Below are 13614 nucleotides of genomic sequence, written 5' to 3'. Positions count from 1 at the left end.
CATTCGCACACAAGCACAACATCCTGGCTCAGCCTCTTATGAGCCTCTGCTTATACTGGCTGGCCAGGGATCTCCCTGCAGATTTCACCTTGGAGCACAGACTCAAAAGGCCTGGGATGACCCAACATCTGTGCCCTCAAAGCCCCTGTGAGGTTGATGAGTCTCAGGAGCATTGCACAGACAAGAACAGGACACGCAGACGAAAACAAGAGGGAGACACAGGAAAGATGGCACACACCTCAGCACCCTCAGGGAGAAGGGGCAGCCACTGTGCCTCCTCTTGCCAACAGGTCCCTGGGTGACCCCTGTCAGGGAAGGACACTCCAGGAAACAGGTGGCCAGTGAGGACACAGAGCCTCTGGGCTGCGCACTGAGCATGGCAGACACCTTCTAGAAACAAGTGAGGCTCTGCCTCGGCCAAGCATGCCAACCTGACCTCCTTCACTACAGAGAACACAGCACAGGGCAGGGTGCCAGCGGGTCCCCCTGCAGCCCTCAGTCTGTCAGCTAAGCCTGGTAACTCACCTTGAACCAGTCTGTGTAGGACGGGAAGACAAAGGGGCCCTCCAGAGTGGCCTGGCGCACAACCAGGAATGCAGTAACCATGCAGTCTAGGCGGTAGCTCTCAAAGGCCCGGGCCATCAAACAGGCAACCCAATCTGTGAGATGAAGGCAGTGAGCGGCAGGTGAGGAAAGGCAAGCTTTGCAGGTGACTGAGTATCTGAGCCGGGAGGATGCACACACCCAGACTGCAGCTCCCGGATGGCAACAGTCACCCCATGCTGGATACAAACGGCCTCAGACTCAGAAGGAGCCCTAACCTGATAGACAGCCAGGTTTTATCACAGATGTGCTCAGCCTCTGTTGTTTGGGATTCAACTGACATCAGCGTGCAAATCACATGTGTGCTTAACAGCGTGACGGGGCTGCCGTGAACACGAACCTTTCACCAGCTGCTTCGCCTCAGGAAAGCAGACGACCAGTGTGGACACACAGGAGAGCACATGCCGCCAGTTAACCTCCTGAAGCTCCAGGACTTCCTGTAAACAGCCAACTGACTCCTCCAGACCCAGCGCCACAAAAACCTGCATCACAAAAAGCCCCAGCCCCTTTCAACAAAAAAAAATATAAAACAGACAGGCCCCTCTGCTCTCTCCAGCCCATCTCTCCAATGCCAGCAACAGTGCAGACTCAGCAAGGAGCCCCTACAGTGACCACCATATTTCTGCTCTTTGCAGTGGTGAGCGTGGCGGGAAGGATTCTCACTCTGAGCAGGGCTCTGCCCAGGGACAGGCTCGGCCTCCTGAGCCCTACGCAGCAGTCCTGATGAGGACAGTTGTCTTGGTGGAGACTCCAGAGCCTTCTCACACAGCAGCATCTGCAGGAGTCGGGCAGGTCCGCCTTACTCCTCCAACCCTGATGCAGTGGGTCCCGCCCTGCACTCACCCTGCAGTACAGCATGGTGAGCAGCGGCTGTGTCTTTGCAAAGCTCCACTCTTTCTGCATTTGCATGGCGTCTGACACTGGGGAGGAAGACACAAACAAACAAACAAACAAAACAAAAAACCCACTTCAAACCAGAATTTATTAAAAAATGAAAGAAACAAGCCAGGCACTGTGGCACATGCCTGTAATCCCAGCACTCAGGAGAAGAGGCAAGTGGATCTCTGTGAGTTTAAAGCTAGCCTGGTCTACAAAGTGAGTTAGGGACAGCCATGGCTACACAGAGAAACCCTGTCTCAAAAGAACAAAGATAGATAAAATAAAAAGAACAAAAACTTTGGTGGGTTTGTTTAAACCTTCAACGTGAAGGCATTCCTGTTTTAATTTTTTTTTCAAGTACTGTTGATACAACCATTTCCTTTTGTTAACTGAGGTCATCCTTCAGTATCAGAGGGATGCCGGGTTCAGACAACAAGGGTTCCAGACACTGGGATAGTGTCATGAGCTCAAGGGGTCTTAAAGAGCCACAAATCCGCCTGAGGGTCAGTGACAACTCTGTCCAGTTTCACCAAAAGTATAGGGGATGTGACTGCAGAGCAGGTGAGGGACTGCAGCAGGCACATCGCGGTGACCCACCTTTCAGCACAGGCTTGTAGGTCAGAATCTGAGTGAGAGTGGAACTAAAGAACTGCTTCAGGGAATCCACGGCTGTCACACCACAGCACCGATGTCCAGAGTACACACCAAACCTGCAGACAGCATAAGGGTGTGCAGGAAGGAAAGCTGCACCCCTGGCCTGGATCGGGCCCAAACACCAACAGGGCTCCCCCTCCTTCAAGCCCGGGCCGCACTTTCTCTACCAGGCCCTGAAGCTACAAACATCAATCAAGTGGGTCCCGGGAGGTACAGTTTCACCAAGAGAGAAGATCAGGAGTCCAGAAGCAGGAGAAAAGACACTGGAGGCTGGCTGGGGCTGCAGAGCAAAGCTGAGGGCGAACACTCAGATGGGGCTTACTGGCACTCAGCAGAAAAGTACGGCTGAAGATCCTTAGGGGTCCCACACCCTAGAAGTCTGGAGGCTACAATAAGAAGCGCTCCCTCCCCCCACCCGGCCACCTCACACAGGGCTCGACAGAGTGCTTTAGCAACAGGCTTCCCCAAAGCAGCCAGGCGGCAGACAGTGCCCAGCCAGCCACCGGGTGGAGCAGCTGTCACAGGAAAGGCAGGCCCACACATACCAGCCCCTCGCTGCCTGGTAATCCGGAGTGGCCTGTGGATCAGCATCCAGGGTATCAAGGGCAACTGATAATAGACAGGACAGAAAAACAAGATCAGCCCTGAGAATGGTCTGTCCTGTGTCACCCCCAGTGCTCTCAAACAAGGAGCCGAATTCTGTCCTAGACCTCTGGAGGCCCAGAATCCCCTTGGATGACACCAGGTTCGCCAAGCCACTTACATGCCGTCAGAGCTTTAAAGGCGAGGAGAACACACACAACTGTAGAGCTGTGCTGAGCTGGTGACACTCTAGTTCTACAGAGCTTGTGGTGGTGGGGACTGAACATGGAGGTTAGTGTTCTGCCACTGGCCACATCCCAGCCACAGCTCAAAACGTGGGGCCTGGAAAATGGCTGTCTTGAAGAGCACCGGCTGCTCTTCAGATGACCCAAGTTCAATTCCCAGCACCCGCATGGCAACTCACAACTATCTGTAAGTCCAGTTCCAGGAGAAGCAACACCCAGCCTCTGTAAGCACTAGGAACACACATGGTGCCCAGAGATATATGCGGGTAAAATACATACACACAATATATATAAATGTGTGTATATATATATATAACTTAAAAATTAGCTAGGCATGGTGGATGCCTTTAATCCCACACTTGGACTTGGGAAGCAGACTAATCCCTGTTGAGTTCGAGACCCTGCCTCAAAAAAGTACAATAAATAAATAAACAAATAAATGAAATGTGGAGGCATGAGAAAGAACTGAGAGCCACAGCAAAAGACAGAAGCAAGTTCACACCAAATACATGACATAAGAGGCCTCCAGAAGCAGGCCTGCAGTGAGGCAGAGGTGGCTGCTTCAGATGGAAAGACTGGACTCTCAGAATTGGTAGGAAGCTGATTAGCCATTTGCAGCCTGAGGCTGAGAATAACTTACAAGTCAGCATTCTCTGCAGCACGACAGTGGCAACCTGCAAAGAGAACATAAACTCACTCAGTAATTCTCAGGCAGTAACATGCTAGCAATATCCAGCAGGATGCCTTGCTATGCTGAGGCAAAGTGAGAAACTGCCTGGAAAGCGGTCTTCCTAGGAAGCCCTCCCACTCTTGGGAGTTCCTTCTCATTTCCTTAATAAATCCAAGTTAAGTTCTGCTGTGTGTGTGTGTGTACATGTGTATTTGTGTGTAAGAGAGAGACAGAAAAAAAGTGTGTGTGTAAAAAAGAAAAGTGTTGTGTGTGTGTGTGTGAGAAAGATAGACAGAAAAAAAGAGTAGTGTGTGTGTATGTGTGTGAGAGAGACAGACAGACAGAAAAAAGAGCAGTGTTTATGTGTAAGAGAGAAATGAACAGAAAGAAAAAGAGTAAGGGGATGATGAATGCAGGCAGGCAGATTAACTCCACAAAGAGGAAAGCCCTTGATTAGGTCCCTAGCACATCACACAGTTGGGAGTGCCAGGTGCACAGTTATAATCCGGAATCAGGAAACTCAAGAAGTTCAAGATCAAGCCAGGCCTGGTGGCACACACCTTTAATCCCAGCCCTGGGGAGGCAAAGGCAGGCAGATTTCTGTGAGTTTGAGGCCAGCCTGACCTACAGAGTGAGTTCCAGGACAGCCAGGGCTACACAGAGAGACTCTGCCTTGGGGGAGGGGGACTGTGCTTTTCCCCAACTGTTCTCCTTCCTACCTGGGGCATCTTTTCAGCCTCCACAGGTCTCTTTGGATCCAAGCTTTCCTGAAATGCCCTTGAAATCAACAGTTGCACAAAACCTGAAAAATGAAATCTCCGAGTACTTTATATGTATTATGAACTCCTAACAGCAGTGACTCATAGACCACCCACCTCAGAGGAGTACAAGTGTGCACAGACCAGGGAACTGCTCATACGCAGAGCACGAGCCCTACGTCAACTGCTATGGCTGCCACTGCCCACCCGACCCAGACACAAGCATTTCTCCAACTTCTTTAAAAAGTCTATGATAAAGACTTCACTAAGATCTTATTTCTACTTCATGTGTATGAATGTTTTGCCTGCACGAACATGGGGGCCAACAGAGGCCCGAAGAGGGTATCAGATATCCTGGACTGGAGTGTTAACTGCCAGTTGGAGACTGGGAATCAAACCCAGGCTCTCTGAGCTGCCTCTCCATCCCAGGACTGTAAGCTTAAATCACATGCCTGGTTTTTTTGTTTGTTTGTTTGTTTTTGTTTTTTTTTAAACTTTGAAACTGCCTACATCACCTTCACTCTCAGCCCACCAAGCCAGACAGGGTGGACAAGGAATATATATGTGTGTGTATATATATATATATATATATATATATATATATATATATATATATGGCACAACCACACAGAAGCACCATGTTCTGAGGAAGGAGAAAAACCGATTCATACTTTTCTCTTTGGGCTGGGGCCTGAGAGACAGTCTCACACTGTAGCACCCTGTATAGACCAGGCTGGCCTCGAAATCACAGAAACCTGCCTGCCTCTGCCTCCGGAGTACTGAGACCAAAGGAATGAGCCACCACATCTAATACATAACTGGCTAATTCCTGACTTTAAAGATCAGAATAAAGAAGCCTGGAACTGAGATTTTCTGTTTTACCATTGATTTCAACTTTACATATCTAGGGTAGATTACAGGAAATGTAAGCAGTTTATACCACTGGAAAAATGTCTTTTGCAAACAAACAAATCTACATGGCACTGTAGTCCCAGCTTTGGCAAGGCTGAGACAAGACTGTCGTGACTGTGAACAGTCAGCTAGGCTACAGAGTAAGACCCTTTCTCAAAAGAGCAAAAAAAGACCGAGTGTGGTAGCACACCCCACTAATCCCAGCGTTCAGGAGAAGCAGAGGCAGGTAGAGCTCTGAGTCCAGCCTGCTCTACATAACAAGTTCCAAGCCAGCTAGAGCTACACAGTAAGACCCAGGCAGAACAAGACCCGTTCAAACACCAGAACAGGAGAAACCTAGAAGCTGCCTGGTCAGAGCACGCGCTTCTCATCCTTGACGAGTGGTACCTGTCTGGGACTGCTGCCACAGCACTCCACAGCTCAGACACCGGAGCACTGTCCAGGGAAGGACCCCGACTCCTGCCACAAAGTCAACTCCCTAGAACTCCAGCCACCCAGGAAACAGGAGCCCATGACTGACCCGGTGAGCTGCACTAGTCCCCAGTGTCAAAGTGGGTAACTACCCCAGGAACCGGCCTGCTACAAACATACCAGCAAGCATGGCTTCTGTAATGTCAGGGGATGGGCAGGGTGCCTCTGTCTGCTCACACAGACAGCACAGGTTTCTGAAGAGCCACGTGGTCATGGCCTCCATGTCAGGGTGGCTGAAGACACAAAGAACCACAGTTGATCACACTCGGGCCACTTCCCTCACAGTTATGTTTATTTATTTATAGCAATACTCGCTTAGCTAGGAAGCACCGGCCAGTAACGGTTTCAAGGAGCAAAGGAGGCAGGGACAGGGTGCTGAAAACCAAACATAGGTCCTCTGGGAGCACAAGTGCTCTTAACCTCTGAGCGTCTCTCCAGCCCTGACCTGGGACTTCTGATTCTACTACCACATACCACCCCCATCCTGAGGGCTGGGATTATGGGACTATGCCACTGCAATCACTCTACATCCTAAGCTCTTCTTTGTTTCGGTTTCTGTTGCTGTTGTTTGGTTTTTATTCACTATGTAGCCCTGGCTAGCTTGAAGCTCATGTAGTCCAGGCTAGCCTTTAATTCACAGAGATCCACCTGCCTCTGCCTCCCAAGCACTTCCTTGTCTTTTTTTCTTTTTTGCCATTTTTAAAAATAATCACAATGAGAGGGGCTGAGGAAATGGTTCAATCAGTGACTTGCTCCGAGAGCCCAGGGCTAGGAGACAGAGACAAGATCCCTGAGACTTGTTGGCTGGCAAGTCTAGCCAAACTGGCCAGCTCCTGGTTCAGTGGGATCCTGCATCAAAAACCAAGTGGAGACTGATTGTGGAAGACACCCACATTGCCCTCTGTACAAGCACGCACATTTACATACACACAAAAACCATCAACACCAGACATGTACACAGAAAACATGCACAGCCAGGCAAGAGGGCTTAGCAGGTAAACGCGCTTCCCACTATAACTCAGCCCCCAGAACCCACGCAGAAAAAAAACTCACCTCCAAACACACGCCATGGCGTATGCACCACAATCAATCCATCGATCAATCACTTTTTTTAAACAGCTGAAAACTAAAGCTATTTGGGGCTGGAGAGATGGCTCAAGGGTTAAGAGCAATTGCTGTTCTTCCAGAGGTCCTGAGTTCAATTCCCAGCAACTACATGGTGCCTCATAACCATCTATAGTGAGTTCTGGTGCCCTATTCTGGTGCACAGGGATACATGCAGGCAGAACACTGTATACACAATAAACAAGTCTTTTAAAAAAGAAAACACAGGTACTAAATAAGAGAGTGCAGACCGACTAGTGAAGTACCTTTGCAGTAGCTCTTGCAGGCTCACAACGCCATGCCTGTGAAGACACCACACAGCTTCAAGCAACAAAGAATTCTGAAACACACAACAGCCTTGCCTCAACGTGTGCACCTTCCCAGGTGATGCTCAGATGCCCAGAGGACGAGTGTCACGGCATGGCGGCCTGCAGGGCTCCAGGTTCCTACTCATGTAGCATGTACTGCACAGTTGGTCCTGTCCTCGGCTTGCCCTCTGCGGCCTGCGACAGCTCTGACCCCCTCCCAGGGGGTCAGTACGCCATTTCCAATCCTTCCTACATACTGATCACCACTCACACGCCATGGCTTGAGAACACACTCACACATACATGTACAATAAAGATTTTAAAAGGTTTTCTTGTTAATGTTTCAAATAGAGCTTGGCAGTATAATTTGTTTTGGCTTTTTGGAGACAGGGTTTCTCTGTGTACTGGCTGTCTGGACTTGCTCTGTAGATCAGGCTGGCCTCAAACTCAAGAGATCCACCTGCCTCTACCTCCCCTAGTGCTAGGATGACAGGCACGCAACACTGTGGCCAGTTTGTGAGGAGCTGGGGTCTCCTTCATGCATGCTAGATAAACATCCTCACACCTGAGCTACATTCCCAGCCCACATCAGTATGGTCTCTACTTACTCTGGGAGAGCCTTCCTAAGTGTGCCCCGAGACGTCAGAGGACTGTGCTTCCACAGTGTGCTCTGGTTTATCTCTTTGGTGGGACACATGGTCTCATTATGTGGCTCTGGCTGGCCCGAAACTAAGTAGACCAGGCTGGCTTTGAACTCAGAGGTCCTCCTGCCTGTATCTTACAAGTGCTGGCATCACAGGCATGTATGTCCCTAGTCTAACAAATACTGGTAATGACGGGAGGGGGCTGACATATAACATGAAGCATTTCCTCCGCCCTGATGGCATCTGATGAACTCCCCTTTTTAAACTCTGTAATTACTGATATAGTTGGCCAAATTCCTAAGAAAATCCTAGACCCAAAACAACGGAACACTGCCTTTAAAAATCCCAATTGAAAGAACTTCAGATTTACCTGTGCTTTCCATAACTCTTGACAGAAGGTGAGACGGGAGAACATATTGTGTGCCAACAAATGCTGAGCAACCTCTAATGAAGATGCCAGTTTCTTCTAAAAAGAGATACAATTTTTTAATAAAAAGGGTAAATTATCTAAAAAGAATATTAAAGAAATATCTTATTTTCCCAAGGACGTTTGTCCTTATTGAAGGGGCCGGCCTCTTACTCTTTGTTGCGGGCTGAGCAGCAGAGGGTGGCTGGGCTCCACGCAGACCTGCTGCATGCTCTGAGCAAACACTTGGGCAGACAGTATCCCCACAGGAACTCCCAGCCTGGAGGCTTGATCCTGAAAAGCAAAGCCTTAACAGCAAAACAGAGAAGGTTTAAGTTGAAAACGTTTCTATGGGCTGGAGAGACAGCTCAGTGGTTAAGAGCACTGGCTGCTCTTAGGACTCGGGTTCCATTCCTACACCTATATGGTAGCTTATAACCATCTGTAACTCCAGTTCCAGGGGATCCAACCCCCTCCTCTGGCCTCTTTGGGGTGCCAGGCATGCATATGTCCTCAGGTATACGGGCAGAAAATACATCCATACACGTATTTTTTTGTGCTCAGTGAACTGAAACACACAGTGACAACTCACAGATGAGGGAGCTGGAGCGCTCTGAGGTGGCTTCAGGTCTGTCACCCTCCATCAGTTTGCTGAGGCACAATTTTTTACACTGTGGATCTTCTACCTGCAAACCAAAACGTAAAGAACTCACTTTCAGAGACCCAGCTGCGTGCAGCTTGCACAATGGGCACTCTCAAATTTTGCTTTGTTTTTCAGCCCATCTTTAGGGTGTGCGTCTGTGTGTTTTAGAATTTCTATTGCTACGAAAAAGCACCATGACCAAAAGCAACTTGGGAAGAAAAGAGTTTATTTCAGCTTACAACTTGTGCTCTGTCCTGCTGGACAGTGATGGCAACACACCTTTAATTCCAGCACTTGGGAGGCAGAGGCTGCTGGGTTGCTGAATTCCAGGCCAACCTGGTCTTCAGAGTGAGTTCTAGGACAGCCAGAGCTACACAGGGAAACCCTGCCCCACTCCCCACCTCCTCCAACAACAACAAAAAGAAACATATAAAACAACTTGTATTCCATGATGGGGGAAGTCAGGACAGGAACTTGAGGCAGGCGTAGTGAGAGTTTTGGTCTCTTTAAAGCCCAGTTATATAAATATTTTTGTTTGAATTCCAGGTGTTGGATATAGGGCTGCTACAGTTTGTCCACAGCTGCAAACTATGATCGCCTTGTGTATTAGCAGGGGCATGATCTTTGCCAGCTGAGGACTCTGGAGAGGGAATAAATGCCAGAGCCCTGAGAGGAGCCAGAGGGCTCTAAAGATGAATACAGCTCCCTGCTACTGTTCCCGGTTGCTACTGTTGTGGTTTGAAGGACAGAAATTGGAGATACCCTGACAAAAAAGACTGGACTTGACCCCAAGGAACTCTACAACGCCAGTGAGCAGGACGTAATCTAAAGAGGTCTACATCCCTTTCCCACTAACCTTCTAGCTCTCCTACCTGGTGTTGGAAGGGACTGGGGTAAAGGAGGGTGGGAAATATAAGAACCCAATAAAAAGGATAAACAAATACACCAACAGGCAGGAATTGATGGCGTGGCCAAAGAGGAGTGCTGATTACAGGCTTGCTGAGCCTTTCTTGTAGATCCCAGGACCACCAGCCCAGGAGGTGCCACCCACAACGTGCTGGACCCTACCACATCAATCATTAATCAAGAAAATGCAACACAGGCTTGCCCAAAGGCCGATGGGGCGGGGCTTCCTAAACAGAGATGAACTCTTCCCAAATGACCATTAACTTGCGCTGAGTTGACTTCAAACTAGCCAGCACGGTCGGTGTACATGCTTCTCTGTATGTGTACCAGTTTGTCCAGTGTCCACAGAGAAAAGGGTGTCAGATCCCTTGGAACTAGAGTTACAGACAGCTGTGAGCCACCTGAGATGAGTTCTGGGAACTGACCTCAGATCCTCTTAAAGAACATGATGTGTTAGAGCTGGAGAGATGGCTCAGTGGTTAAGAGCATTTGATGCACTTGAAAAGGACCCAGGTTTGATTCCCAGCACCCACATGGTGGCTCACACCATCCATCCTTGTAACTGCAGTTCCAGGGGATCAGATGTCCTCTTTTGATTTCTGTCAGCATCAGGCACATAGATGGTGTATACATTTTGGCAAAACACTCACCCACATAAAAACAAAACAGTATGTACTGAGCCATCTCTCCAGCCCATCAAGTACTTTTTTTCGGGAGGGAAACTACAAAAGCCTTTCAAGAACTAGTAAACTTACTACCCATCTGCTTTAATCTCCGAAGGCGTAAGACAGAGTCAGCTCTCTTGACACTTGGTTTGCAGGTGGCACTATTGACCAGGTACACAAGCTCACAGGGATATGGTAAAGATTACGGTGTGGCTGGGCTCCCAACACCCACCGCTCCACTCATACCACTTTCCTCACCTCTAGCAAAAGGTCCTGCATGTTTTGGTGTTGTCTCAGGAGGTGCAGAGCGGATTCCTTTAATTTCTGTTCCCTCTCAGGATTATACTTTTGCTTCTTGACTCTGCCCGCTAAAGGGATAAAAGTAAAACAATTTTTTGGGAATGTTATAGCGCAAAGTACACGACAAGATGACACACACACTGAGCGGAGGTCGAAAGAAAGCTAGCTGCCCAAGATCTGGACGGCCGCAGGCGGCTGGGACCGGAAGGCCTGGGGCCCTGCTGCCTTGGGGGCTGCAGGTCGCAGGACTGCGGCACGCGGGGACCTGAGAGGGCAGGCGGCGGAGAACGGACCCGGAGAACGAAGGACCGCCCTGGGCGCTGACGAGCTGAGGTCGGAGGGTGGCGGGACCGAGACCTACCCAGCAGCTCAGTCCAGGATTTTCGGGGGCGCAGAGGTCCACCGCCCGCCGCAACCCCCTCCGCCTTCAACTCCGCCATTGCGACTGCAACACCCGCGCCGAGCCCGCGCTGCCTTCTAATTGGCAGCGGCCGGGCGCTGGCGCTCATTGGCTGGACGCACTCCGGACGCTGGCGCTCATTGGCTGGGCGCAAGCCAGGCGCTGACGCTCATTGGCTAGACGCACTCCGGGCGCTGGCGCTCATTGGCTGGGCGCAAGCCACGCACTGGCGCTCATTGGCTTGGCACGCTCGGCCCCACCCCTCGAGGAACCAGCCCGGCCCCGCAGCCATCTTGGTTGTGGCTTGGGCGATGACTCTGGCAGCTCTCGGGAGGGGCAGGATAGGCAGGGTCACGCGTCAGCCGCGGTGCAAAACACCAGCACGAGACAACTAAGGGGAAAGGGGCGCCGAACTTGGAGCTGGACTGGCCAGTGCGAATTGACTGCGCGGCTTAAACGAAGACAGTGGCCTAGGGAGATCACGTGACAAGCTCCGGCCCGGTGGATACTGAAACCTCTCACCGGCTTTGTGCAAAAATACACAGGGTCGATCCCTAATGCTCTGCTGTGCTTGTTTGGCTCTGATTTCAGGGAAATTGACCAAGAACGTTTTGGTGCTGGGGTATGACTTTTCAAAGTTTGGAGAATAGAGTTCGCATCCTTACCTCCAAGCTCTCCTAGCTCTCGGGAAGGAAACCCAGCCGGGGGCTGCTGTGAGTCAGGGGTCTCCTTGGGAAGGACGAGGGGTTCTGCTTCGTATGTGCACTTGGAGGTGAGCGTGAAGAAGCACCGGGGACTTGAACCACAGCCGGGAGCGCCGAGACCCGCCGAATCCGAGCGGCCCTTTCGCCCGGGGCGCACATTCTCCACAGATGATTCCGCTGTCCGGTCGAAGCATCCACACACATCCGAACACTGACCACCACCAACCGAGGAGGGCGGAGTCCCGCCACTCAGAACCGTAGCAACCTCGTTGCTCCAGATTCCTTGAGGACTACTGACCACAAGGGAGGGAAGGGGACAAGACAGAAAAGAAACTGGGGGAATCTGAAATGAAGCCCTTTCAGTACCAGCTGCCAGTCGGCACCAGAGTAAGCGCGCACACGCTGGGCACAAAGTCAGTGCATTTTCACAGACACGCTTTTCAATTAAACCTTGCTATTTCCTTCTTCCTCCTCCAGCAAAACTATTTATCAGCAGCATCATAAGAAAGCAAAGAGTGAAGCTATGCAGTGGTGGCTCACGCCTGAACCCAGCACTATGGAGGCAGAGGCAGGTGGATCTCTGAGCTTGGGCCAGCCTGCCTACAGAGTGAGTTCCAGGATAGCCAGGGCTACACAGAGAAAGCCTGTCTTGGAAGAAACACGCACGCACACACACACACACACACACACACACACACGGAACGAGTCAGCATTGTCTGCACTATGCTTGATTTTCAGGACTATCCCAGGCATATGCGCAGACTCTTACTGGGAGACAGGCTTGAAATGTCCATGTTCGCCAGGTTGTGACCACAATTCGCCCAGCAGGAAGTGAGTGAATCAGCAGAGGGAGGAGCCATTCTTAGAGCCAGAGTGGAGCAAATGCCCACCAAAGTTTTCCAAGAATCAGATTTATCCGCCTCCGTGGCCTGAACGTGGTACAACTGTTTTGGTAGCCAAAGAGCCACTTTACACGGCAAAGAGGACATTTACCCCGAAATGTATAAAACCGAAGAGAACCAATTCAACAAAACGAACGTTTCAACAAAAACTCATCACTGCGGCCGGGCCTCATTGCAGTTCAGGACGGAACCAGCAGGGTGCGGGTTCTCTGAGGAAGCGCCGCCGCCATCAAAAGATTTGGCTGTACTTCCACCACTGCCCGCAAGGTGGACCCTCCAACACAAATCCCTCCTCCGCCGCGCACCCCACAGGGCTCCCGGCCTGCTTCGGCTTCACGGGGAATACAGCCATGCAGCCTCTTCATTTCAGCGATTACGAAAACGATGCTCTGCGGACCCCAAGTCACACCAGCAGACAAGTACCACTAACAGTTATTGTGTGTTTTCAAGCTTTTGCTGCAAATATTTTTCTTTTTGTTGCTGCTTTATAATCTGCATTTTCAACAAGTACGGTGGCACAAGCCGGGCATCCCAGCTGCTCCGGAAACTAAGGCAAGAGGGTCGTTTTTACCCAGGAGTTTGGGGCAGCCTAGGCAACACAGCAAGACCCCCATCTGAAAAACAGGGCTACGGAGCAACTGAGGTGGAAAGTGAGGAAGACACCCCGCGTTGACCTCTGCACTGTACACACACGTGCATACAAGTGTTCACACACATACGCACGGACACAAACGAGAACCTTGCATGCTTTATCCACGGGCATAAATGTCTTCTGCGCTATGAATGTAGCATACTCGTTTCTTACTTTTCTATGAGGATTCTCGCAGGCTGGAGAGACGACTCGGTGGCTAGGGGCTG

At 50.5% G+C, this 13614-nt stretch overlaps 1 protein-coding gene across 5 annotated transcripts in view; it reads right to left on the bottom strand.

The window, feature by feature from the left end:
• The window catches only part of Fanca (FA complementation group A), a 41381-nt gene extending 30180 nt beyond the window's left edge, over positions 1-11201 (bottom strand). For 4 of the 5 annotated variants that reach the window (XR_009594506.1, XR_009594507.1, XM_060391820.1 and 1 more), the window contains exons 1-14: positions 11112-11201; positions 10709-10818; positions 8829-8922; positions 8411-8544; positions 8201-8296; positions 7145-7218; positions 5895-6007; positions 4353-4435; positions 3604-3637; positions 2682-2745; positions 2080-2192; positions 1447-1523; positions 944-1085; positions 526-659 (exon numbers count right to left, since the gene is read on the bottom strand). Coding sequence is in view for 3 of the 5 variants with exons in the window: in XM_060391820.1 (XP_060247803.1) it covers positions 526-659; positions 944-1085; positions 1447-1523; positions 2080-2192; positions 2682-2745; positions 3604-3637; positions 4353-4435; positions 5895-6007; positions 7145-7218; positions 8201-8296; positions 8411-8544; positions 8829-8922; positions 10709-10818; positions 11112-11190 (1347 nt within the window). In the remaining 2 variants the exon portion in view is untranslated. The remainder of the gene's footprint in view (positions 1-525; positions 660-943; positions 1086-1446; positions 1524-2079; positions 2193-2681; positions 2746-3603; positions 3638-4352; positions 4436-5894; positions 6008-7144; positions 7219-8200; positions 8297-8410; positions 8545-8828; positions 8923-10708; positions 10819-11111) is intronic. The other variant, XM_060391821.1, reaches the window with a different exon arrangement.
• Positions 11202-13614: the final 2413 nt, after the last annotated feature.

The sequence above is a fragment of the Meriones unguiculatus genome, chromosome 10 (assembly GCF_030254825.1).
Source record: "Meriones unguiculatus strain TT.TT164.6M chromosome 10, Bangor_MerUng_6.1, whole genome shotgun sequence".
Taxonomy (NCBI): domain Eukaryota; kingdom Metazoa; phylum Chordata; class Mammalia; order Rodentia; family Muridae; genus Meriones; species Meriones unguiculatus.
The sequence above is the reverse complement of the archived record's forward strand: the minus strand, read 5'-3'. Positions and strand labels throughout refer to the sequence as shown.